The sequence below is a fragment of the Indicator indicator genome, chromosome 34 (genome assembly GCF_027791375.1).
Source record: "Indicator indicator isolate 239-I01 chromosome 34, UM_Iind_1.1, whole genome shotgun sequence".
Classification (NCBI taxonomy): domain Eukaryota; kingdom Metazoa; phylum Chordata; class Aves; order Piciformes; family Indicatoridae; genus Indicator; species Indicator indicator.
Genome location: NC_072043.1, coordinates 1,873,385 through 1,900,059, shown reverse-complemented (window position 1 = coordinate 1,900,059; position 26,675 = coordinate 1,873,385). Strand labels below are relative to the sequence as shown.

The following is a 26,675-nucleotide window of genomic DNA, read 5'->3' as shown; positions in this document are numbered from 1 at the left end:
GGAAGCGCAGGGTGGGCCGGGGCCGCCCCGCCGCGCTGGCCGCCGTTGCCATGGCGAGGCCCCGCCCCCGCTGACGCGCTTGTGACGCGCGGTTGGTGGAGGAGGGCGGAGGGGGCGGGGCGGCAGCAGGGCGCCGCAGGCAGACTCGAGCCGCCGCCGCCGCTGGCCCCGGAGCCGCCGCCGCCGCCCCCCGCGCCCAGCATGGTAATGGCCGAGCCCCGGCGGCCCCCCCCGCTGCTGCCCCGCGGGCTCGGGCCCGTCCGCGTCGGTTTCTACGACATCGAAGGCACGCTGGGCAAAGGCAACTTCGCCGTGGTCAAGCTGGCGCGGCACCGCATCACGCGCAGCGAGGTGAGGCGCGGCTACGGGGGGCCGTGCTCGCCCCCTGCCCCGGCCTAGCCCGGCCGCGCCGGCCGCGTCCCTCCCGTGGCCTCAGAGGGCCTCGCCTGGCCGGGCGTGCAGCAGCAGGGCTGTGGGGCCCGCAGGCGCGGGATCACTCGGGGTTTAGGGGGGCGGCGGCCGTAAGGCTGCGGGGCGTCGCTGCCGGGTTCGGGGCGGGCTGGCTGGCGGGGCTGGTGCGGGGGTCACCGCGCTCCGCTGCCGGCCGTGGAGCGGCGGGCGGGCAGCTGGCCTCAGGGCTGAGGGGCTCAGCGCAGGAGCTAGGGTTGGTTTGGGTTGGCCTGGGTGGCACGGCGGGGGCGGGCAGCTGCAGGCTGCTTGCTCCTTTTGTCCCTTCCGGCACTGGAGCCCCCTCCTGTAGGGCAGGGAGCGGATATTTTATTTACTTGAGGTGTTCGGCTGCCGGCAGGCTTTAGAGAAAAGCCCTGGCTGCCTTTTCTATTTGTTTTCTTGCTTTCCTATTCCTGGCAAGGGCGGCGATAAAGCCTCCTGGCCCGGCCGTTGCGGGGTGCCCCGGGCTCAGGCCACAGGCGGTGCGGTGCATCGCAGGGAGGAGGATGCTCGGGCTGGGAGGAGGGTGCAGGGCGGGCAGCTGCTGGCTTGCTTGGTGAGCACAGCATCAGACAATGATAAGTTTCTGTTAATAGGGAAGGTTCAAGCCGTCTCTTGTGCCTGCTTTCAGGAATATTTAACGACTTCCTGCCCTCGCCGGTACTTGCAGATGAGCAGTCCTACCTCCATAATTTGCTTTAGCAAAGGAACTTTTGTGTGTGTGTGTGTTCCCTGGATTCTTCAGTACATCATACATCCTCCTATATCTTCGATACATCCTGCCAGTTAACTGAATTCAACCATTTTTAGTCTCTTTGTTTAACTTCTCCCCTACCCAATATCACATCCATCTGTGCCTTTATTAAACTTACAGTAGAAGAATCTTTTCCTTCTTAGGAGCTGGAAAGGCCATACCTGTATACTGTCAGGTCTGTACTGCAGGAGGATCAGTGCTGTGTTGCTGCTGAAGCTTGCTCAGAAAGCCTTCTTAGAAAGGACTATTTTGTTAGACTTTCTCCTGAATCTCCCTATTTGAACCCTTTAAACTTGGACCCTGTTTGTTGTTGAGGTTTCTTAGCATCAGTACTTTGAAACTGTTAGCAGATGACAGTGAGGAAGGGCTGAGAGAACTGAGTTCAGCCTTGAGAAGAGAAGGCTTAGGGGGAGAAATTATTACTGCAGGTCAGTACATAAAGGGTAGCTACCAGGAGCATGGAGGCTCTTTTGACAAGGAGTCCCACAGAGAAGACAAGGGGTGATGAGGACAAGTTACTGCTGGGGAGATTCCCATTGGGCTCCAGAAGACAATGTTTCCCCCTGAGAACAGTTGGACATTGGAATCATAGAACTGTCAGGGTTGGAATCATCTCCCAAAGAGAAGCAGTGGATTCCCCTGCATTAGGCACTTTTAAGTCTCAGGTTGGCAGGATGCTGGACCAGCTCATTTTAACTCCACTCTCACCTAGAAAGGTTGGAGCAGATGATCCTTGGGGTCTCTTCCAACCTGACATTCTGTGAAAATAAAATGAAGCCAACCATGAAGCCAAAGGTGGACATAAGATAGCAGTAGATGGTGTGTGCAAACAGCCTCAGAAATCATACCTTGATTCCTGTGTTAATGCAACACGAAAATTGCATGGTTAAATGGTCAAAGAAGTGGGAGTAAGGAAGAAAGGAGGGGACTTAGGTATGTTTGTAGCCACAGAAGTAGTGCACGACCCTCTCTAATGACAGTCCATACAGGGTGTCCCAGAGAGGGGTGCATGGTTGGAAGTGACCTTTGCTTTGCTCCTTGTGTGTGTGGTTGTTGGCCATTTAAGTGAATGCCATGTGCTTTCCTGCCCTGCTGATTTGTCTTGTTGCTGAGGAGTCCTGTGATCCCAGGGTAACTTTTGTTAATTAATCCTGCAGAAATAAGCAAAAATTCTCCTTGGAAGAGGGAGGGACAAAGGAAAGAGAACAAATGTAATGGGAAGTGTAAAGTTCAAGAAGATTAATGTTTGCTTCTAGTGAAATTTGATGACATGGGGAATAATGAGCAGCAGTGAAAGGCTCTGTAAAGGGATGGAGGTCCTGCTTGGAAAAAAGCAATGCCCTTTTGGGATGAAGGACAGTCTTGGGAAACAGTCTGTGTGAAAGAGTTGTGCCCCTCACCCACCCCCAAAACTCTGTAAGTGATATCCCCAAAGGGTTTAGTCCTCTACAGAACACTGACCATTGCTCCAGATGAAAGTGAAACCCTAAAGTGCAAACCACCTGGAACATACCAGACAGCTCTCCTTGAAGCTTCCCTCCTCCAAGAATTTGCTTCTTTTTTTTCCTGTCATCGTGACACAGCTGAGGTATGGCCAAAAGTGAGCTGCTGCTGGATGCACAGTTCCTTCTCACATCTCTAGAAAGAAGTTGCTGGATTTTAAGTATTTCCAAGTGGTTTTGCTCTAAGTCTTCTGTGAACCCTGCAAGATACACGAAAACACAAGATTCAGAATAAACTGGAATACCTAATCTGCATTTGACTGTAGAAGCAGTGATGCCAGCTGTTACTATGCTGCTGCTCCTATATAAGCCTGCAACTGCATGTACAGACGTTATCCATAGAGTCACAGAAGGGGTTGGGTTGGAAGGGACCTTCAAGATCATCCAGTTCCAACCCTCTGCCATGGGCAGGGACAATTCCCACCAGCCCAAGTGACTCAAGGTCTCATCCAGCCTGGCCTTGAACACTTCCAGGGAGGGAACATCCACAACCACTCTGGGCAACCTGTTCCAGAGTCTGAATGACTTAGCTAAAGAAATGTTTGCCATTTTTTTTGAACAGGTTACAGATGTAGCAGCACAAATTGGGCCTCTTAATATGACAACAAAGATGGCAAGCAGTTGCTCATTCTATAGTGCTCCAAAACAGTATTTCCAACATTTGCAAGATCACCTATTACATTTTTTCTAGCTTCATAGTTGCCTGCAGGAGTTCAGTATTAGCTGACAATAAATTTTATTAATGCTGTCCTTACTGAACCATAGAATGGTAGGGGCTGCAAAGGCCCTCAAAAGATCATCCAGTCCAATCCCCCTGCCTGAGCAGGGTCACCCAGGGCAGGTCACACAGGAACATGTCCAGGCAGGTTTGGAAAGTCTCCAGAGAAGGAGACTCCACAACCTCTCTGGGCAGCCTGATCCAGGGCTCTGTCACCCTCACAGGGAAAAAGTTTTCCCTTCTGTTCCTGTGGCACCTCCTCTGCTCCAGCTTGCACTCCCTGCCCCTTGTCCTGTCATTGGACATCCCTGAGCAGAGCCTGGCTCCATCCTCCCAACACTGCCCTGCACATCTTTGTCAACAGAAATGAGGTCACCCTCAGGTTCCTCTGCTCCAAGCCCCAGCTCCCTCAGCCTGTCCTCAGAGGGAGATGTTGCACTGCCTGCAGCAGCTTTTTGGCTCTGTGCTGGACTTTTTCAAGCACTTTCCTGAGGTCCTTCTTGAACTGAGGGGCCCAGAACTGGACACAATATTCCAGATGTGGCATCAGCAGGGCAGAGTAGAGGGGGAGAAGAACCTCTATTGACCTACTAACCACACCCCTTCTAACCCACCCCAGGATGCCATTGGCCTTCTTGGCCCCATGGGCACATTGCTGGCTCATAGGCATCCTTCCAGGATGTTTGGTAATATCTTCATAAAAATACTCTTGTGGCAGCATTCATCATTGTTGTACCTGAATGCCCTCTGTGTGAACAGAACAGATTTTCTGGGATCAGATGGTGTAAATCTGGAAATCATTCAAATAAATGGTGTAAAACTGGATAGATAGAGAGCATGAAGGAGGAATCAGAGAGGCAGTGTGAAATAAATCAGTGGGAGAAGTGTGACACATGGGTTGTTTTTAATAACTATTTCCTGATGTGTAACAGTTTTGTCTCTTTAGTGGTTTGCTTTGATTACTTTGACATTTTGTAACTTTCTAGTGAAGTGATTTCTTCTTGGGCTAATAAACTATGTCTGCAAGAGAAGAAAACAAACCAAAACAATAACCAGAAGTGATTTTATTAGATGTGATCTTAAATTAAACCAGGGAGACTGAAAGGTATGGGGTTTGTGTAGTGTTTTTCCTTAAGCTGCATGAATGATTGTTTGCATCCTCTGCTGCCACATGGCAGATAATCAGACCAAATAAGGAAGCAGTTTGCTGTTCTGCCTTTATAAGTGAGCAAAAGGAGACCTGCTGAGGGAATGAGCAATTGCTGCAGGGAGTAGTCAATGGGAGTGCAAATCTGGCAAGACTAAGTGAGAAATAAGCATTTGGATAGTCCAGGCCCATGCCTGTTACCTTGCTGCTTTCGTCACATGTCTGAAGCCAGGCCCTTTTTTATCATGCATTCATAGAATGCTTTGGGTTGGAAGGAACCTTGAGGATCATCTAGTTCCAGCCTGCCATGGGCAGGGACCCCTCCCACCAGCCCAGGTTGCTCAAGGCCTCATCCAACCTGGCCTTGAACATCTCTAGGGAGGGAGCATCCACAACCTCCCTGGGTAACCTGTTCCAGTGCCTCCCCACCCTCACTGTCAAGAATTTCTTCCTAATCTCCAGTCTAAATCTCCTCTCCTGAAGCTTCAATCCATTGCCCTATGTCCTGTCCCTACAAGGCTGTGAAGGTTTAGTGGTCTGGTATAGTGGAAGGTGTCTCTGCCCATGGCAGGAGGGTTGGAACCAGATGATCTTTAAGATCTTTTCTAAGCCAAACTATTCTCTTGAGTTCTGTCAACACAGATCCATCTTTTGAAAATTGAAAAACATGTTTGCTTTGGGTAACAGTCTTGGGCCTGCTTCAGCTATCCAAGAGTGCATCCTGCATCTTAAAAACAACTTTTCACTGATTACAAAGCTGGATCATTTTATTCACTCACACCAGAACCTTCTTTTTTTTTTTCTGGTGGCTGGGAAAGACAAATGCCTTCTGCATAGGTTATCAAGCAGCAGCACACTGAAATGAAACCATCAAATAGTTAATTCTGAATTCAGGTGGGTCCGTAATCAGCCTTACTGGAGATAATGAGGTTCACCTCCTGTGGAGTTCTGTCTCCTGCATAGCAGCTGTCTCCTATAGTTCAGTAGTTTGTGAAATGTGGTTATAATTGGAAGCATTGGTGTGACTTCGATTGTTTGCTCCTGCCTCAGCATTAATAATGTGATAGTCAGGGTGAATAAACACCACTGATATATTCAGCACTCTTCAGGATTCTTACCTTTCCTTGTGGCTTTCAGAGCAGCTCCATTTTCCTGTTTTCTAAACTGACTGAGATCTGTCTGCAAGGTTTGACTGCCAGACAGATCTGTACAGAGTTTTTGCCCTGAACAGGTGACCTGCAGGTGTCCTTAGGTAGCAGCATAATAATTACAGTTAAAATAAACATGGAACAGTTGAAGCTACCTGCATTCACCATGGAATCATAGAATTGTTTGGGTTGGAAAAGCCTTTGAAGATCAAGTCCAACCATTAACCCAGCACCACCACAGGCCATTAAACCATGTCCCAGCGTTTCTTGGACACCTTCAGGGGTGGTGACTCCACCTCCCCTCTGGGCAGCCTGCTCCAGAGCTCCAGCACCCTCACACCAAACAAGTTTCTCCTCTTGTTGAGGTGGAACCTCCTGTGTTCCAGCTTGTACCTGTTGTTCCTTGTCCTATCACTGGGCACCACCAAAAAGAGCCTGGCACCTTCTTCTTGACACCCACCCCTCAGATACTTACAGGCATCAATAAGATCCCCTCTCAGCCTTCTCATCTCCAGACTAAACAGCCCCAGGGCTCTCAGTCTTTCTTCACAGCAGAGATATTCAAGTCCCTTCATCATTCTCATTGCCTTTGTTGGACTCCCTCCTGTAGTTCCCTGTCTCTCTTGAAATGGGGAGCCCCAAACTGGATGCAAAATTCCAGGTGTGGTCTCACCAGGGCAGAGTAGAGGGGGAGGAAACCTAATGTAGGTGATAGTCCTGCCACCCCTCAGTGAGCCTACTGCTTAAATTTGTGCTGCTCTGTTTTTAAGTGTGGGATGTGTCTTTCTGAGCTTGAAGAAACCTCCCGAAGGTAGCTGGGGTTGCATTAGTCCCTTGATAACGAGGAGAAACTAAGCAGGAAAACGTTGGGGAGTTTTCATCTCACTTTTGCTTCGTCTGCAGGTGGCAATAAAAATCATTGACAAATCTCAGCTGGATGCTGTGAATCTGGAGAAGATCTATAGAGAAGTGCAGATAATGAAGATGCTGGATCACCCACACATCATAAAGCTCTACCAGGTATGCTTAGCAGGATCCTTTTTTCCCTTCTTCCCATCTTTTGCTCCTGTATGAAGAGTTCACTACACCAGTGACTTCTGGCAGATCACCAGTCTGACAAACTCAGTTTTTGCTGGAACTGATTTGCATTGGAGAAGTGTTTAATGTTTTGGAAAGTCCATCAGGTGTGGTCTTTTTCGTTCTATGGTACCAGTTAAGCTGTGTTAGATACTTCAAGTGTACATCAGTCTAGATGTGGCCCTGGGCAGCCTGATGTAGTTGGGGAAGGGCTGTTTAGAAAGGCTTGGAGCAATAGGATGAAGGGCAATGGTTTGAAACTGGAACAGGAAAGATATAGGTTGGACATCAGCAGGAAGTTCTGCACAATGAGAGTGGTGAGACACTGGAACAGGTTGCCCAGGGGTGTGGTTGAGGCATTTACAATCAGCCTTGATGTGTCCCTGGGTAGCCTGCTCTAGTTGGAGGTGTCCCTGCTGCCTGCAGGGGGTTGGACAAGATGCCCTTTGAGGGTCCCTTCCAACCCAATGCAACCTGTGACCCTGTACCTGGAGGTTTGTGTTACTGAATGAGCTGAGCTGGAAGTACCTGTGCTGAGCCTTAGAGCAGGGTAGGAGTGTTCAGCATAATGTGTGCAGGGACTGCTGGCTGGGAGGGTCTGTGTGGACACAGTGGTTTGGTTTTAGTCTTTCAGCTCAGAGTGCAGATTGAGGACTCCTCACAGCCCTTTTTTTTCCTTATCCAAAGGTCAGCCATGAGGATATGTAAATCTGCTGACGTGCCTCTGATGTAAATGCATGTCCCAAGCAAGAGTGTCCCAAACACTTTATCTCAAAGTACATTTGCTAGGAGACTGATAACTAGTGCTTTTGATTGATTTTTGTTGGAATTGTGCATTTCACTTCTCTTGTGGAGATGGTTTGGCTTTGAAGGGACCTTCAAGATCATCCAGTTCTAAGCCCCTGCCATGGGCAGGGACACCTCCCACCAGCCCAGGTTGCTCAAGGCCTCATCCAGCCTGGCCTTGAACACCTCCAGGGAGGGGGCAGCCACAACCTCCTTGAACAACCTGTTCCAGTGTCTTCACACCTTCACTGTCAAGAATTTCTTCTTATCTCCAGTCTAAATTTCCCCTTTTCCAGCTTCAAGCCATTCCTTCTTGTCCTAGCACTTCAAACCCTTGTTAGAAGTCCCTCCCCAGCTTTCTTCTGTGTCCCTTTCAGGTACTGGAACAGGAACATCACTTGCAGAGGAGAGTAATTGTTATGTAGTGGCCCTGGGCAGCCTGATCTAGTTTGAGGTGTCCCTCCTGACTGCAGGGAGGTTGGACAAAATGACCTTTCAGGGTCCCTTCCAACCCAATGCAATCTGTGAATCTGGGGTGCTTAGGGACATGGTTTAGTAGTGGCCTTGCAGTACTGGGTCAAAGGCTGGACTGGATGATCTTGAAGGTCTCTTCCAATCAAAGATATTCTGTGATCCTGTGGAAAGTTTTTAAAAGTCTTCCTCCTAATTTATTTTTTATTCTTTTTCTCTCCTTCCATCCTTCCATGGAAGGCTGGAAGTTACTAGAAGAGAAAGTAGAAGATGCTTAAAATTTGGGTGGATTTTTTTCTTCCCCACACAAGAGGATCTATTGAGGATATGTCAGTTGTGGAGCTGTGCTGTCCAATTGTGCAATGGGACCCAGTGATGTGGAGCTTTTACCTCAGTTCTGCCAGCTTTAAAGACTGATCCTTATCTGGTTTTAATTTTTTGCCTTTCCTTAAGTAGAGAAATGTTGGTAGCAGGGGTCACTATTATCCCAAATCTTCTTTTCCAAGCACCAGCCATCACCATAGCCAAGATGAGCAAAGGAATTACTTGAGTCTGACTCCTCAAAGGAAAATCTTTAAGCTAACTGCTGAAGATGCTGTCATTTTGTGTTAGTCGCTTGTGCCTCAGGACCCTACCCTACTCCTTCCCTGTCTGTTGGCTTTATGAGGTATTCAAGAGCTTATCCTTGTCCTCAGCATGCAAATGCTTCCCTTTAAATTGTTGAGGTAACTTGATAACAAGAGTGAAACATGCTAATTGGTATGTGCAAGGCAAAGCTTCCACAGCCTCACTAGAAGAGACCAATGCCAATAAATCTCCATTTGAGTGTTTCTTTACTTTTTGCTTTTGCTGCTCCGATCTCATCTGACATTTCTGAATCAACAGGTGATGGAGACCAAAAGCATGTTGTACCTTGTGACAGAATTTGCCAAAAATGGAGAAATTTTTGGTAAGCTAAGACAACGTTTTCAACTTCCACCTTTGTATCGTTAACTTCTCAAGCTGCTTAATTGTGTTTCTGTTGCCCAAGGATCCCTTTTACTGCACAATGTCACTTTAACTATCACTGTTTAACCTCTGGGGAAGCTGTTAGAGTGTACACCAGCATAAAAAAGCTGAACGTTGCTGATGGTTCTTCAGCAGAAGACAGAACTTGCTAAACAGAACAGTGCAGGATAAACTTCCTTGCTTACTAAAAGCTGATTTAGAGAGTTTTATACTTAGTAGCCAGGCATTGAGAGCTTCCTCATGCATTTTGAGTTGCAACAACAAAATTGGAGCTGCTGGGAAAGTTTCTCTGCAGGTGTCAGTCAACGTCACCAGGCAGAATGAACTCAGAGGGCAATGGAACAGAGTTCAGTGTGTAGAAGGGTCTGGGTGATAGAAGTGCACAGGAGGTGGAGCCTGGCTGAGCTGAGCAAGGGGATGGATTGCATGGAAACAGAACTGAAATGTTCAGAGTTCTGGGTTATCTTCTCCCCACCACATACTGAAGTCTTTAGTATTAGACTGCTTTTGTCATAAGGTCCCTTCCAACCCAAACCATTCTATGAATCTATAAGCAGGATATCATGCTGAGGGCAACTTCAATATTATTGGAAAGTAGGAAAAAGGCAGGGAAGTATTTACAAAAACAACAAAACACACACAAAGTAAAAAGAGGCTCCACAACCTCTCTGTGCAGTCTGCTTTAGGGTTCTAGCATTCTTCTAATAAAGAAGTTTCTCCTCGTGTTGAGCTGTAGCTTCCTGGGTTCTAGTTTGTATCCATTGCCCCTTGTCCCATCACAGGACACCATTGAAAGGAGCCTGGCCCCTTCTTCTTGCCCCCCACCCTTCAGATATTTATAAACATTCAGAAGATCCCCTCTCAGGCTGCTCTTCTCCAGACTAAACAGCCCCAGGTCTCTCAGCCTTTCCTTACCAGACAGGTGTTCCAGTCCCTTCATCATCCTCGTAGCCTCCATTGGACACTGTCCAGTGTATCCCTGTCTCTCTTGAACTGGGGAGTCCAGAACTGGCCCCAATACTCCAGCTGAGGTCACATCAGGGCAGAGCAGATCATGATCAATTCCAACTTGTAGGAGCAGCTGTTTTAACCTGCAAATTGAGTTCAGACAGAAAGGTTTGTGACAGCTGGTCTGTAAATGATAATTCCTGTTCATGGGACATGAAGAGGGGCAGGTAGCAGCTCCAGCAGTTTAGTTCTTGGTTTTTGTTTAACTCCAGCAGTAGCTGTGATGCAGCAGATTGCTCTGTGTGTATGTGCTCAGCCCTTGCCTGAGATCACTGAGGGCAATTCTGAAACCATCCTAGCAGCTGATTGTTTGATTTTTCTGCCTCCTGAAAGGAAGAATAGAACTGGCTCCAGAAGCTCTTTCTCTCAAGTCTCACACAGCTGCTGCTCTGCTTGGTTTTGTTCCTGGGGATAAAAGAAGTCTTTGGATTCAGAGCTATCATTTGTTTCAGGGCTAATGTTAGTTCTTACAACGTAATCAAATGTGAAAACAAAATGTTCTTTCTGCTTGTGATGCAATGAAGACAAGAGAAAGGTCAGGAGGGGTACCTCAGGGGTGCTTGGTTTATTTCCAGAGAAAAATTAGCATTTAGCCACCACCACACAGCCTCTGTTGAGGGTCCAGAGGGAGATATATCTTCTGAAGCTTGCACAAACTGCTAAGAGGTAAAGCTCAAAGTATCTCATGATCTTGCAGGCAGAAGTTATGCAGTACAAGGGTGGTGAGACACTGAAACAGGTTGCCCAGGGAGGTTGTGGAGGTGCTTGAGGCCTTGAGCAACCTGATCTAGTTGAGAGGAGTCCCTGCCCATGGCAGGGAAGGTTGGAGTAGATGATCTCTAAGGTCCCTTCCAACCTAAGCCACTCTATGATGGTAAAGCCAATTATTCCAAGTGTTCTCCAATCCACAGCAGTTGTGTTCCATGAAAATAGTTATCAGAACAGTCAAGTAAGTGCAGAAGAAGAAGCAGGGTCAAGTTTCATTGCACAGCAGCTTTTTCTTACCCCCTTTCCCCCCCCCATTCTTTTGCAGGGCAGTGTTTGAGAGGAATGGGTTGGGAACTGCGATTGGCTGAAAGAGTTTTTGAGTTTCCTACTGCTAGTTAGCTGAGATCAATCACTCCAGTTTCAGGCTTGTTGCTTGGCTGTCTAATCCAGTTCAATCCTGCTTTATTGTCACAGATTACCTGGCCAGCCACGGCCGCCTGAGCGAGTCTGAGGCCAGGCGCAAGTTCTGGCAGATCCTTTCGGCAGTGGAGTATTGCCATGGCAGAAAGATTGTCCACCGGGACCTGAAGGCTGAGAACCTCCTGCTTGACAGCAACATGAACATCAAAATAGCAGGTACTCAGAATGTAGATGGCCTTCAGTAGCACTTTATGAAGGTCATTCCAGAAATTCAGATGCTGCTGCCCAAGATATCCTGCTGTGCTTAAGGTACAGAAACGCAGCGTGGTGCAGTGCTTCTTGCATTATGGATGCTGTAGTACATGGAGCTAAAGGATTCTAGATTAGCTCTTTCCTCTCCCTCTTTCCCCCTTCCTTCTCTTTCCCCCTTCCTTCTCTTTCCCCCTTCCTTCTCTTTCCCCCTTCCTTCTCTTTCCCCCTTCCTTCTCTTTCCCCCTTCCTTCTCTTTCCCCCTTCCTTCTCTTTCCCCCTTCCTTCTCTTTCCCCCTTCCTTCTCTTTCCCCCTTCCTTCTCTTTCCCCCTTCCTTCTCTTTCCCCCTTCCTTCTCTTTCCCCCTTCCTTCTCTTTCCCCCTTCCTTCTCTTTCCCCCTTCCTTCTCTTTCCCCCTTCCTTCTCTTTCCCCCTTCCTTCTCTTTCCCCCTTCCTTCTCTTTCCCCCTTCCTTCTCTTTCCCCCTTCCTTCTCTTTCCCCCTTCCTTCTCTTTCCCCCTTCCTTCTCTTTCCCCCTTCCTTCTCTTTCCCCCTTCCTTCTCTTTCCCCCTTCCTTCTCTTTCCCCCTTCCTTCTCTTTCCCCCTTCCTTCTCTTTCCCCCTTCCTTCTCTTTCCCCCTTCCTTCTCTTTCCCCCTTCCTTCTCTTTCCCCCTTCCTTCTCTTTCCCCCTTCCTTCTCTTTCCCCCTTCCTTCTCTTTCCCCCTTCCTTCTCTTTCCCCCTTCCTTCTCTTTCCCCTTAGAGCTCCAGTAATTTTTTGTGGATGCTGTAACAACTCTCTCATGCTGCCAGATGTTCAGGTTAAAACAGAGTTAATCAAATAACTTATTTCAATGTCAGAAAAACTCAGAATGGAGGCTTATTGATTTTTTTTCTTCTTGTTCTTGCATGCATGATTTTCTTTTAATTATAAATTTAGACACAGCAGATGTTGCTAGCAGTGAAAATCATTTTGGTAGTTGTCAGCTCATTACAATTCCCTGAATCCTTCCTTACTGCCTTCAGCTTAGTGACACTTGAAATGGAAAGGCTAGAGAACATCTGGGTTTGGAGGGCTGTTGACCTTCAGTCATCAGTAATATGGGAGCAGAAAAGGAAGGTTAACTGCTGGAAGAAGCTGGTTTGTATAGAAATTAGCCACCTAGTTCTGAGAAGCAAGGGACACCTCCCACCAGCCCAGGTTGCTCAAGGCCTCATCCAGCCTGGCCTTGAACACCTCCAGAGAGGGGGCATCCATGACCTCCCTGGGCAACCTGTTCCAGTGTCTCCCCACCCTCACTGTGAAGAATTTCTATAATGAAATTTCTGTAAAGCCACCTTGCTGGTGAAGCTGCTGTGCTGGAAGCAGCTCAGGTAGCAGAGACTGTTATTTTGAAGTAGGTTGTGGTGGTTGGTTGTCTTGCTGGTGGACAGTGAAATCTGCATTGACGTCAGAAGTGGCTGATCAGCATTCAGTTCATGAAGTGGGTCAGGTTTGTTTCTAACACACTCATACCTTGCCTTTATCAGTGCCTCTGTGCTGATTATCTCCTTTGCTCATATTCCTGTTCTAACAAAAGATCTCTGTGGCTTTCTGAAGCCAGGCAGGTTGAATTCTAGGGGGGTAATTTTAGAAGAATGGATTAGCCCCAGCTCTGAACCTCTTCTAAACAGGCTTTTTTTTTTTAGAGGTACAAATTAAGAGGCTACCTCACAATGGTAGATGCACAACAGAAGTTGCAGTGGCTCTGGCAAGGGAGCTTCTATTTCTCAAATTGCAAAGGGTTCTGAAATCTTAGTCTGTTTCCATTTTTAACAGGGAAAACAGATTCCATTTCAATGATGTATGTACCCCCAAAAAACAAACCCCAAAAAAACTTATAAATTCATGATTATTCTAAAGGGAAATTGAGAAACAAAATACCACAAAGGTTGAGAGCCAATATTTGCAGATTGCACAAACAGTTTATTCAGCCTGAACACAATGCTCCAAGTGGGCACAAGTGTTTTAATGTCCAGATTCAGGCTAATGGTGAGGCCTCTGGGACTGGATCCATTGGTCCAATTTCAGGCTTTTTAGAATTCTGTGGTTGGCATTTGTTGTTTTTTGGCGCATTTTTCCCTTAAACATGGATTGATAGAATGGTTTGGGATGGAAAGGACCTTAAAGAGCATCTAGTTCCATCCCCCCTGCTACAGGCAGGGACACCTTTCACTAGATCAGGTTGCTCAAGGCCTCATCCAACCTGGCCTTGAACACCTCCATCAGTAATGTTATCAAAATCCCTTTATCTGGAATGAGAAATCTTAACAATGTTCTTGGGTTAAAAACTATTCCCTTTGATCCAGAGTGATTATGGTAGAGTTTTAATGAGCTTAGACATGGGCAGGGACTTTTCACAAGGGCTTGTAGTGATAGGATGAGAGGGAATGAATTGAAGCTTGAGGAGGGCAGATTGAGACTGGAGATTGGAAAGAAATTCTTGACAGTGAGGGTAGGGAGACACTGGAACAGGTTGCCCAGGGAGGTTGTGGATGTTCCCTACCTGGAGGTGTTCAAGGCCAGGCTGGATGAGGCCTTTGAGCAACTTGGGCTAATGGGAGGTGTCCTTGCTCATGGCAGGAGGGCTGGAACCGGGTGATCTTTAAGGTTCCTTCCAACCCAGTTGGAAGATGTCCTTGCTCTTGAGCTGCTTTTGGTAACCATAAATAAAACTGATGTGTTATGAACTTAAGCATGTAAGGATAATAGTAAAACCTCCAAAATCCTCTCTGTAACAGACCTGACGCTGCCTTTACATTGATCAGTCAGACTTACAGACTCTGCCCTGTCTTTTGCTGTTCAGATTTGTTCAATGTTTCTTTTGAAGTGGCTTCCATGTGCTCATATTCACCAAAGAGATAACTTTAAATTCAGTCTGGATAAGCAAAAGAGTTTTAGTGTCTTAGGACGTGAAATCCTGGGTATTTCCAAGAAGGTCCTATGCTCTGTAGCTGTGCCTACAAATCCAGGCACTGGGGAATCTGATAGGAAGATTTCTGAGGGTAGCACCTGAGCAGCAGCTGCAGTTCAGAGATAAGGACTGATATTTATCTGCAGCACTAAGAGAATGTTGAAAATCTGTCAAACTCCAGAGAAGTGAAAGGAGAGATCAGATTTAATGACACCTACACAGATGGCAAAATGCTTCTGAGAGAAGCAATTCCTTCATGTCTCCTGAAGTATTGTCAAGGTTGCCAAGTCAATTATGTCTGAAGGAAAAAAAAAAATCTCCACAAATAAAAAAGAATTCACAACAAAAGTCACACTGTGATAGGAGAAATACAGGTGACATACAGACACTGGGGGGGGGATTTTCAGGGTAGATTTTGTTGGTTTCCCCCTCTGTTATTACAGCTGAATTTGGTGGGGTTTGGTTTTTTTTTTTTTTTTCCAGAACTGAGGTAGGATGTCAAAGGAAGGACAGCAGGAATGTTCTATTCAGTGTTTCCTTTGTAGATCTGGAATCTGAGGTGGCCTTGGCTGTTTGCATCTCTGGAGGATGGTGACATGCCAGATGTGATTGCATAATTGTTCATGCAACTGTTGGGCATTCTCAGTGCTTGCAGAGCATGACACTGTTCTGTATCTCCTCTCTAGGCTGACCTTCAAATAGTCTTTCTGGCATCATAGCCTTTTTGCTCTTCTTTCATTATTGACAAGTCCCAAAAGGTCATTGCTGTGAGGCTAGGCATCTGATTTTCTGACTTTGAGCTAATAGTGGTGACCTTGGACTGATGTTGGAGATTTAACCTCTTGAGGGTTATACCTGAACCAGATATTTACAGTAATGTAAGATGGAGACCTTAGAGCAGCCTTCTAGGACCTGAAGGGGCTACAAGACAATAGGGAGGGACTTTTGACAAGGGCTGGAAGTGATAGAATGAAAGGGAATGGATTGAAGCTTGAGAAGGGGAGATTTAGACTGGAGATTAGGAAGAAATTCTTGACAGTGAGACACTGGAACAGTTGCCCAGGGAGGCTGTGGAAGCCTCCTCCCTGGAGGTGTTCATGCCAGGCTGGATGAGGCCTTGAGCAACCTGGGCTGGTGGGAGGTGTCCCTGCCCATGGCACAGCCATTGGAGCAGATGATCTTGAAAGTCCCTTCCAACCATTCTAGGATTCTTCTTTTGTCATGCAGCTGCATTTAGAGTGACTTTCCCCGTAATTTCTCAACAGATTTTGGATTTGGAAATTTCTATAAGAGTGGTGAGCCCCTGACAACGTGGTGTGGAAGCCCTCCATATGCAGCCCCAGAAGTCTTTGAAGGACATCAATACGAGGGACCCCAGCTGGATATTTGGGTATCATTATTCTTATTTTTAACTGTATTCTTGTCTACTTGTAGGAAACTCTAACAAAGCTCCAAGGTCTCCCTGGAGCCTTCTCTTCTCCAGGCTGAACAGCCCCAGCTCTCTCAGCCTGTCCCCACAGCAGAGGTTCTCCAGCCCTATGACCTTCTGAACTGAACCCTCTGAACCTGCTCCAGCCATTTGATGTCCTCTTTATTAGCTGGTGTTCCCCTGAAGCTAATTGTTGATGAAGTTCCCAGGGTGCCTCTTAGCCAGGCTTTTGCAAACTGATCAGTGTAGAAGGTTACAGTTTCTTACTCTGAGTGGCTGCTGTCTGAGGTTTTTCGTTCATTAGAACAACAAGAGATGAAATTAGAAAATCTCTCTCTAATTCTCACCTGAAGTTGGGACTCACTTTTCAGGTCTCATTCAGTCATCTGCGTGGAGCTTCCTGCTAACAGCCAGAGTCTCTAACCCATTACACTTCAGCTTACCTGCTTATCAGCACAAGGTACTGCAAGCCAAGGCATTTTGGGTTAGCTGAGTGCTCTTTATGTCTAGGGATCTTCAGAAATCTAACTCCCTTTTTATAGATAAATTTCTGTTTCTGCAGAACAGAATTTTTAACCTTTCCTGTGGCAGGATTTGGCTAGCCAACCTCAAGAGACTTTAGCTTGAAATAGGAAATGAATACTCTGAGTTTGGTTTGTTCTTTTTTTTTTTTTTTTTCTTTTACAGAGCATGGGAGTAGTTCTTTATGTTTTGGTCTGTGGAGCATTACCTTTTGATGGACCAACACTGCCCATCCTGAGGCAACGAGTTCTTGAGGGAAGGTTCAGGATCCCTTACTTTATGTCAGAAGGTAACAACCTGTCCTTTTATGCTCTTGGTTATTATATTCTTTTATTTGCTTACGATATAATTTATTTATTCTATATAACAGCACAAGCAGCCTCAAAGAGGCATAAAATACTAGCATTACAGAATCACAGAATCAACCAGGTTGGAAAAGACCTCAGAGATCATCAAGTTCAACTTAACACCTAATACCTAACACCTCCTGACAACTAAACCATGGCTCCAAGTGCCACACCCAATCTTCTTTTACTCTCATGTGGGAAAATCTGGGGGTTGTGTCCTTAATGTTGACTTTTAATCTTGTTTTGAGGCACTACTGTGATACTGTGACTATCTTAGCCTTCAGAAAACGTATTGAGCACAGAAGCTGGGTACAAGGAAGAAGAAGTTAGCCAGAAGAAAGCTAGGCAGAAATTAGGCAGCTTCTTGTTGTCATGCTCTGTATTGGTAGGTGAATATATCCAAGTACCACTTAGCAGGTTGTTAATTTATGTTGGTTTGGGGTTTTTTTTGTCCCCAACAGAGTGTGAACACCTGATTAGAAGAATGTTGGTCCTAGACCCATCCAAACGGTTAACCATTGCTCAGATCAAGGAGCACAAGTGGATGCTTGTAGAAGTTCCTGCACAGAGACCTATTCTTTATCCACCAGGAGAGGAGAATGAGCCTTCCATTGGAGAGTACAATGAGCAGGTCTTAAGGCTAATGCACAGCCTTGGAATAGACCAACAGAAAACTATTGAGGTAAAGCAGACTCAAACAGATATTTGTCCCTTGGAGGGAGGTCTCCTGCTTTGTTTTCCTGACTTGAAGGTCTGTCCAATTCCAAATCATGCTTCTGACCAAACATAAATGCCAAGACTCCCTCTAGAGTTAACACAACCATTTCCTTTCCATGGTTGATACTGTAAACCATTGTGGAGGTTGGCAGTTTGAGTACCTTCTGCTAGAAGGGGCTCAGTTCCCCATTACTTCTGGTGACCAATATATTCAGGAGGTGCTGGAGCTCAGTCCCTTCTCTGGGCTCAAATCTTGGAGGGTTAAGAGGAGGACCTGAACTTGGGTACAAGTAGAGTTGCAGCCCAGAACACAGGAAGCTGTGGAGATACTCAAGGTGAGGCTCAACAGGGCTCTGGGCAACCTGATCCAGTTGAAGATGCACTTGCTGACTGCAGAGGGGGTTGGACTAGATGACCTTTAGAGGTCCCTTCCAACCCAGACCATTCTATGAAGCTCCTGTGAGCTTGCCACTAAACTAAGATTGATGTTTTCTATGCATAGCAACCTGGGCTTCAGATTCAGAAGAACATTTCTCTGCCTCTCCCCAGCCTCCCCCAGTGGCAATTCTTTCTCCCTGGTCTCGTAGTACATAAGACATGCTGCATATTTGGCTGCACCCACACTTTTGTGCTTCTCTCTTTCAGTCTCTGCAGAACAAGAGTTATAACCACTTTGCTGCTATCTATTACTTGTTAGTGGAAAGACTCAAATCCCACCGGAGCAGCTTCCCTGTGGAACAGAGACTTGATGCTCGTCAGCGGCGGCCAAGCACCATTGCTGAGCAGACTGTAGCCAAGGTAAGGTCTCCTTCCTAGCAGAGCTAGGCTTAAGGCTGTGCAAGAGTTACTTCAAATCCTTTGCTGTGTTTCTGATTTCTATGTAGACTTGGAAAGAAATGTTTAGATTTGCCTCCTGTCAGGACTGTATGGTGACAAGTCTGTTGTCTGGCATGTCTCCCACAAATGGCCCTGCTGCCTCCTCCCTTTCCCCCTCAAAAAAAAAAAAAAAATCAAAAAGAGTGTGGAGGGGGTCTGGAGGAATTTGAAATGAGGAAGGGAAGTTGTCTGCATTCTGATGCCCAAAATGCAAGCAATGGTTTTGGCTTTCATGGGGATCTGTGTGGTTTAACCATAACTCCCAGGTTATTTCCCAGGCAGGAGCACTGTGCTTCTGCTTTTCATTGCAACACTTCCATTTTCGAGCATTTCAAATGTTTGGCTGGGAAGTTTTGGGTTAAAATATTAGAGAAATACCATTTGTGGAGACTAGGCAACACTTGGAGGATCTTTTGATGTGATTGACAAACAAGCTGTTGAATTGCTGGAGAGCTGTGCTGGCATGTGCTGTTGATGTGTTTTGGGAGTGGTGCTGCTTTTTGAAATGTCTAAAAGACTGAGAATGGAATTCACCAAGAATGAGGAAAGAAATCTTACACTTCTGCTTTGGAAATGGGCTAGGCATTGATCATTGCAAGGGCTGGAGCACCTCTGCTGTGAGGAGAGGCTGAGGAAGCTAGGGATGTTCAGCCTGGAGAGGAGAAGACTCTGGGGGGACCTTAGAGCTGCCTCCCAATGCCTGAAGGAATCCTACAGGAAGGCTGCAGAGAGACTTATCATGAGGGTATCTAGAGACAGGACAAGGGGGAATGGTTTGAAGCTGAGGGAGAGCAGGGTTAGACTGGAGCTGAGGAAGAAGTTCTTCAGTAGGAGGGTGGTGAGACTCTGGAATAGACTGCCTGGGGAGGTTGGGGAATGCCTCCTCCTTGGGGTTGTTCCAGGCCAGGTTGGATGAGTCCTTCAGCAGCTGAGTCTACTTGGGAGGCATCCCTGCCCATGGCAAAGGGTTGAAGTAGATGATCTCTGAGGTGTCATCCAACCTGACCCATTCTGTGATTATTTTTTTAATTTCTGACTCTCTGTGTTGTTTTCTACCTAAAACTGTTCCTGTTTTGAAGTTCTTTGAAATCTCTCTTTTAGGCACAAGCTGTGGTACCCTCAGTTAATCTGCATTCACAAAATGCAAGATTGTTGCAATCTCCAGGCCTTTCCTCAGCTTCAGGAGCAGAAGCCTTTTCATTCCCTCCATCCAGCTGCCAGGGAGAGGCAGCATTTATGGAGGAAGAAAGAGTGGAGACACCAAAGGTACAGTTTAGAGTCACCCTGCTCTTTTGTCCCAGCTGGAAAAGATTGTTGCCATTTAAATTCCTGCCTAGTAAAAGCACAGCTGGTGCTGGTAGCTGTAGCTCTCCAAAGACTGAAGATCAGTTCCTCCTGCCAGGGTACAGCTCATGGTCCTGGTACAAGGCACTGTGCAGTCAGGGCCAGTGATTAATGTCACTTCATTGGCCTTAGTACAGCTCCTGTGTATTGACAGTGAAGGTCACTGAGCTGTGAATCTTGCTGCTTCTCTCTGCTTTCAGTAGCCATTTCCTCAAGGAGCCAATATTTACAGGTTCACAGATTGCCTCAGGTTGGAAGGAACCCTTAAAGGTCATCTTGTCCAACCTCCCTGCAGGCAGCAGGGACACCTCCATCTAGGTCATGCTGCTCAGAGCCTCACTAAGCCTTACCTTGAATGTCTGCAGGGGTGAGCCTCAGCCCACAGCCCTGGGCAACTTGTTCCAGTATTTCACCACTCAATCGTGCAGAACTTCCTCATGATGTCCAACCTAAATCTCCCCTGCTCCAATCCTTGGGTAACCTCTCTGAATAGACAGCAAGTCAAATGCAAAGACCTTTAGTATGTAAACACTTGGTTTGTGCCTTTTTTTGGTACCAGCTGAACAAAACCCATTTGGCTTCTTTTCCTCTCTGAGCATCAGGGTCCTAGGTAGTGCAGATCCTTTTTTTCTCTCTCCCTTGCACGTAACTGTCAACAGCTGTATCTATTTTTGATCACTAATCTGCCTCTCCTGCTCTTTGCTTCTGTTCCAATCTTACCACAGCTGTTTGCCAAAGAAAAATCAACCTCCAGAAGTGGTTTTGTTGTTCTTTTGGATTTTGTCTTCTCCCTTTCTGGCGTTTCAGGGGGGATGCTCTGTGCACAACTGAAAGCTCTCTGTCTTCTTGTGCCATTTAGGTAAATGGCTGTCTGCTAGACCCTGTGCCCCCTGTGATGATTAGGAAGGGATGCCAATCCCTCCCTACCAGCATGATGGAAACTTCTATTGATGAAGGGATAGAGACTGAAGGCGAGTCTGAGGAGGACCCTGCGCAGGCGTTTGCAGCCCTGCAAGCCGCTCGCTGTGGGAAGCGACGTCACACCCTGGCAGAAGTTACCAACCAGCTGGTGGTGATGCCAGGCACAGGTACAGAAGTTAGCACAGCCACCTCAAAGCTTATTTCCTGCTCTCAGCACTCAGTTTAGCAAGCCCAGAATGAAAAGCACTAGGTTTTAAAAGTGACAAGCACCAGAGAGGTTCTTGGGTTTGAGGCAGTTTTTTGGGCTTCTTACTTAGGATTTGCTCTAAAGGCCAAAGTGGGGCAAAAACTCACACCAAAACACTCCAAAACCTGCTGTGCAGAGAGTGTAAAAACAAAGCAGCAAATAACAGTTGGCTAGAGTCATGCACAGCCCCAATAGCAACCAGTAAAGTCTGGCTTGTTCTTTCTCACATGTCACCAAATCATTCATCCCCTAAAGATTTTCTGGCAGAAGATGAGGGGAAACAAAAATTTGTGGATTCTCAGGTATTCCAAATCCAGGAAGATGACCAAGCCTTTCAGCTCAGGCTAGAGTCTTGTCAGGATATTCTGTGGAAAAAGAGCCCCAAAACACTGAATGCTCTGCCAGGGAGCCAGTGAACATCACCTGCATAGCATCTTACTGCTACAAGAATCAGCAGCAAATCCCTGTTCTGGTCCTGCAGATGTTAAATTACAACTGCTTTATGAAACTTGCCTGGTTTTTTTGTTCTGTTTCCTCTAAGACAGGAATAGCTTGAGCCTGTGGCATTTTCTTGGCTAAATTACTGCTGCAATTTTCCCTTTTATTCTGGCTCTATGGTTTTTGTCACAGGGAAAGTCTACTCCTTGGATGAAAACTCCTCTCTGGGCAGCATCGATTCAGAGTACGACATGGGATCCATTCAGAGAGATATTAAATTCCTGGAGGACACTCCTTCCTTGAAGGAAATGGTGCTAACCAACCAACAAGCCTCCAGAATGACAACCCCTTTCATAGGCCTGAGACCTGCCAACCCAGCCATGCAGGCACTCGCCTCCCAGAAGCGAGAGACACACAACCGCTCCCCTGTCAGCTTCCGAGAGGGGCGCAGAGCTTCTGACACATCCCTCACACAAGGTAATTAGAACCCACATGATACACACAGGCACCAAGCCACCTTATGACTGTCCTGTTACTCAGCTTGCCTCACATGTGCTGTGCTAACCAGACACGACTTAAGTGCTTTTTTTTTCTGACGAGGATTTTGCTCCGCTCCAGGAATCGTAGCGTTTAGACAGCACCTCCAGAATCTGGCACGAACCAAAGGAATCCTGGAACTGAACAAAGTCCAGCTGCTCTATGAACAGATGGGATCAGAAGAAGAACCTTCTTTGACATCAACTGCCACCCAGTTGCAGGACATCATCAACAGTCCTCCACAGGTGCTTAAAGCAGAAATCTAGCTCCATCTTTCAGGTGTTAGTGCTCTGGAAAAGCTGATTTACAGCCAAGGCTCTCTCTTTGTCTTCTGCAGAACAGAGAATGGACATTTACAACCTAGCCTTTGCCATCCTCATGGTGTCAAGTGATTTAGCCCTCTTAGCTTTCCAAATCCAACATTTTATTATTGCTTTTAATCTGAGGGATGGCTGAGATTTAACAAATCTCAGTAACATCTTTCCTTGTTAGAGCCTGTCTGGTCTAACTGTAAGCAGTGCAGAAGCTGAGTGATAAGTTAGCCTCATTTGTGTAGTGAAATGCTAAATAGCTTCTACCATCTGCCTAGTTCCTGGTTTGGAGTAGAACAGGTCACAGCAACCAGGAATAGTTTCTGCTACACCCCAGGACTGAAATGGGTGAGAAGTACCCAGGGCACTGTAAGCACCTGAGGTTCCAGATGAAGCTCCAGCTGTTACTTTCTGCCTGCTGGAAAGCATCACTTCTGACACCCACAAAGTGGTGGTGTTTTCACAAGAGCCCTCTCCATGATGTAAACATGCTCCAGTGCTCACAGTGTGCTCATCACAACAGTTTCCTCCCCTCCCATATCAGCACTCTCCAGCTTGCTAGAGATGCTGACTCTGTGCATATCCTCTCCACTACTGCTGAAAGCTTTCTGTCTTCTGTCGTGAAGCTGTGAAATGAGACCTGCACAAAAGCACATTCAGAGCTGGATGTTTTCACAGCCAAAACTGTACATTCACTCTTTCAGGAGGCAAGACAGAAAATCCATTATATATATTTTAGTTACAGCCCTGAGCCCTTGCCCTTGTGCAGCACAGATAGTTCAGACCCTTGTCATTTAGGCTCTTCACCAAGTGGTGAGAGACACCAGAGACCAGTCCAGCTCTGAAACCTCTGCCAGGGGAAATCCTTAAAGAAAGGGTTGAGGCAGAAAAAAGCCTTTTGTGGGGTTGAAACTTGTTCCTCTTCTCTCTGCAGGAGGAAGCATCTCAGCAGCAGCAGGAAGCTGCATCTGCATTCTCTAACGGCGCACATCCTCCCTTGTTATCCAGACAGCACAGCTTAGAAACACAGTACCTACAACACAGGCTGCAGGTACCACACCTCTCCCTAGATGAATTCCCCAGCAGCTGGTTCCACACAGCAGACTGGCCCTTAGTACTCAGGAACACCAGGCAGAGGCTAAAAGCACAGATTCCCAGATTGCAGCAGGTTGGAAGGGAGCCTCCAAGGGCATCCTGACCAAGCCCCCTGCAGGGAGCAGGGACACCTCCAACCAAAACAGGCTGCACAGGGACACAGCAAAGCTGATCTTGAATGTCTCCTGGGATGGGGCCTCAATGACATCCCTGGGCAGCCTTTTCCAGTGTCTTCCCCACTCTCACTGTGCAGAACTTCCTCCTGATGTCCAACCTAACTCTGCCCTGCTCCAGTTTCAAACCATTGCCCCTCATCCTATCTGTACAAGCTCTTCTGAACAGTCCCTCCCCAGCCTTCCTTTAGGTCCCCTTCAGATACTGAAATGCAGCTCTACGGTCTCCCTGGAGCCTTCTCTTCTCCAGTCTGAACAGCCCCAGCTCTCTCATCCTGTCCTCCTAGCAGAGGTTCTCCATCCCTCTGCCCATCCTTGTGGCCTAATGCATGAAGTGCAGTTTCTAACAGCTCTGCTTCCCTTGCAGAAATCCACTCTGCTGCCCAAAGCCCAGAACACTTGCCAGCTGTACTGCAAAGAGCTGCCCCGCAGCCTGGAGCAGCAGCTACAGGAGCACAGGTAAGAAGCTTTCAAACTGTGCAGATGAGTTATTCTCACTCTCCAGAGTAATAAAAGAACTGGAACAGTATTTGTCCTTTGAAAGAAGAAAGGGGGACAGCAGTCCTGCATAGAGAAGCATGGGAGGAAGCTTACCCTAGTACTTCTATCACACTTAATGTCACCCTCATCCTCCCAACCACCCACTCTTTATAACCTCCATGTTGCAGTATTTCTCCTAAGTCAGGGCATGGATTGAGTGTTTCTGCCTGCTGGGAAACCCTGTACTTGCTGAAGGACTTCCTGTGACATTCCCATGACCTAATAATTTGACAGTGAAGTGAATCAACTCTTTCTTGTCGTCTAAAATCAGTTTAGAAGTGACACTGCTCTGAAACAGTAAAGAGAACAGATTGGAAGAGTCCCCAAAGCACTCCATGGATTACAGCAGCCAAGTGATAGGACAAGAGGGAATGGATTGAAACTTGAGGAGGGCAGGTTGAGACTGGAGATAAGGAAGAAATTCTTTAGAGTGAGGGTGGTGAGACTCTGGAACAGGTTGTCCAGGGAGGCTGTGGATGCCTCTCTGGAGGTGCTCAAGGCCAAGTTGGATGAGGCCTTGGAGTGACTTGGGCTGGTGGGAGGTGTCCCTGTGCATGGCAGGGGGGTTGGAACTGGATGATCTTCAAGGTCCCTTCCAACCCAAACCATTCTATCAGTCTCTTAAGTTAAAGGGCTGTAAGCTCTCTACAAGCTCATCATTTGGTAATTATCAAACAAGCAAGCAAGACAGATCCTAATGACAGTTATTATACCTGAGAGAAAGGAAGAGACCAACCCAGCTACAAGCTGTCTCAAGCCCAAAGCCTGAGGAAGAGAGGTATAAGAACACCACCTGATATCGAGAAACATGCAGTCTGCCATCACTTTTGAACCTCATGGCCACTCCTGACAATGCAGAGTGAGTTAAACTCTTGATTGGGATTAATCAGCTGGCTGGAGAGCAGCCTGGTATGTTTCTTTAAGAACAGGAGGTCTGCAAAGAGAATTAAGCTGGGGAGCCATAGGTTTCCTTTCTGCACGCTGTCAGCTTGCATCAGGAGTGGGTTTCCTATTTCTGTAGCTTTGGGAATTGCTTGGCAGGAAACCTCCACTTTGTCATACCACAGGAATTTGTCAAAGGTAGCTAGAACCTTGCATTGTTTTGTGATTTTTTTTTTTTACTGTTCCTAAAGAGTCAAACCCCAGAGTTTCCTAAAAGTTCCTGGGGAGCAGCAGAGTTCAGAGAAAAAGAATCTGGAGGCTTGGGGTGGAAGGAGACTTAATTTTCATTAGTAGCCACTGATACCTAATTCTTCAGCTCCCAAGTCCCATAGAACAGTGAATAGCAGGCTTCAAATACAATTAAAATTCACCAATGCATGAGACTAACTTAATTGCACAGGAAAAATTGATGAGGCAGTGAAAAAGGTTATCAAAAGGAGGTCAAAAAAAACTGAGAGGTGAAGGTATTGGTCTGCTGGAGCATTTAACAAACAGGGTGACCCAGGAATTTCCCAGTTGTGTCCTTTACTCCTTGCCGGAACTCTGAGTGACTAACATGCAGGACTTCTGAAGTGTTAAAGCACTAAGCAGAAGACCAAAAGCTTAATTGCTGTTTCTGTCCTTGATTCAGGCTGCATCAAAAACGACTCTTCCTTCAGAAGCAGTCCCAGCTGCAGGCCTATTTTAACCAGATGCAAATAGCTGAGAGCTCATACCCAAGGTCAAGTCAACTGCCACTCTCGTGCCAGGAGGAGCAACAACAGCCACAGCAGCAGCAATCAACCCAGTTCAGCTTGCAGCAGCCTCTGAGCCCTGTGCTGGAGCCTTCCTCAGAACAAATGCAATACGACCCCTTCCTCCCTCAGTACCAGAAGGTGCAGCTGGATCCACTGCCCCCTTCCCAGCTCGCCAGCTCATCACGCCTGTCATCGCCAGGCCAGGTGCAGCAGCCACCACAGTCCTATTCCTATCAGACTTGTGACTTGCCTGTTGTCACCTCTCCTGAGCCAGACTACCCAGAGCAGTGCCAGTATTCCATGGACCCAGCACAACAGAGCAGTGGAGCATTGCCTGACAGCCAGAGCAGCTCAGCAGCCCCCGAGGCCCAGTCGAACTATGACGCATTAACCCTCTCAGAGCTGCCTGGACTCTTTGATTGTGAAATGATGGAGACTGTAGATCCCCAGCACAGTGGCTATGTCCTGGTGAATTAATGCCATGAACAGAGGAGTGGAAGACAGGACAAAATGGAGGAGGAGCATGCAAATTTGACTCGTTTTTTTGGTTTTGTTCCTACCCCCAAGTTCATGGTAAATTTTTCAACCCTGGAATTTAGAGGGGAACTCAAAAAAAAAAGAAAAAATCCACCTCACTGGAAAAGAAAAGCAGGAGGTGGTGAGAACTGTTTGGCTGCTTGCTCCTCTTGCTAGCAGGGGCTAGAGAACAGGTAGTGCAGTTTCATCCTACAAAGAACCTAGTGTGCATAGGAGGCAAAAAAAAGTGAATTTTAGAGGAAGGAAATAACCCCTTCTGAAAAAAGAAAAGGGAAGAGGGGGAGTTTGACAGCATTCAGCCAACATTCACTTGGAGAAATGAGAACAAGTGCACCTTGTGGTGTGCTTCTTGGTAATAAAAGCAATAGTTTTCATGGAAATTCAGGGTAGAGCTGGGTCTGTGCTGATGGCAACTCTGGAGACAGCAGAAGGGAGGTGGAAAGAAAGGAAAGTTGCACTTTGGCATCCAATTGCTGGGTAAGGTACTGACATGGAACTGCTCCATGGTGATCTCTTTCAGGCAGCCTCCACTCCTTCCTACTAGCAAGTAAAGAGTATTTCCCAA

General features: G+C 47.0%; 1 protein-coding gene across 1 annotated transcript; it reads left to right on the top strand.

The window, feature by feature from the left end:
* Nucleotides 1-201: 201 nt before the first annotated feature.
* SIK2 (salt inducible kinase 2) lies at nucleotides 202-26,071 on the top strand. The gene is made up of 15 exons (XM_054395593.1): nucleotides 202-351; nucleotides 6,623-6,739; nucleotides 8,939-9,002; nucleotides 11,252-11,413; nucleotides 15,663-15,787; nucleotides 16,514-16,637; nucleotides 17,157-17,377; nucleotides 18,058-18,210; nucleotides 19,390-19,554; nucleotides 20,492-20,720; nucleotides 21,431-21,715; nucleotides 21,857-22,020; nucleotides 23,021-23,137; nucleotides 23,722-23,813; nucleotides 25,468-26,071. The coding sequence occupies exons 1-15, from the start codon at nucleotides 202-204 to the stop codon at nucleotides 26,048-26,050; spliced, it is 2,751 nt and encodes a 916-aa protein (XP_054251568.1). The 3' UTR covers nucleotides 26,051-26,071.
* Nucleotides 26,072-26,675: the final 604 nt, after the last annotated feature.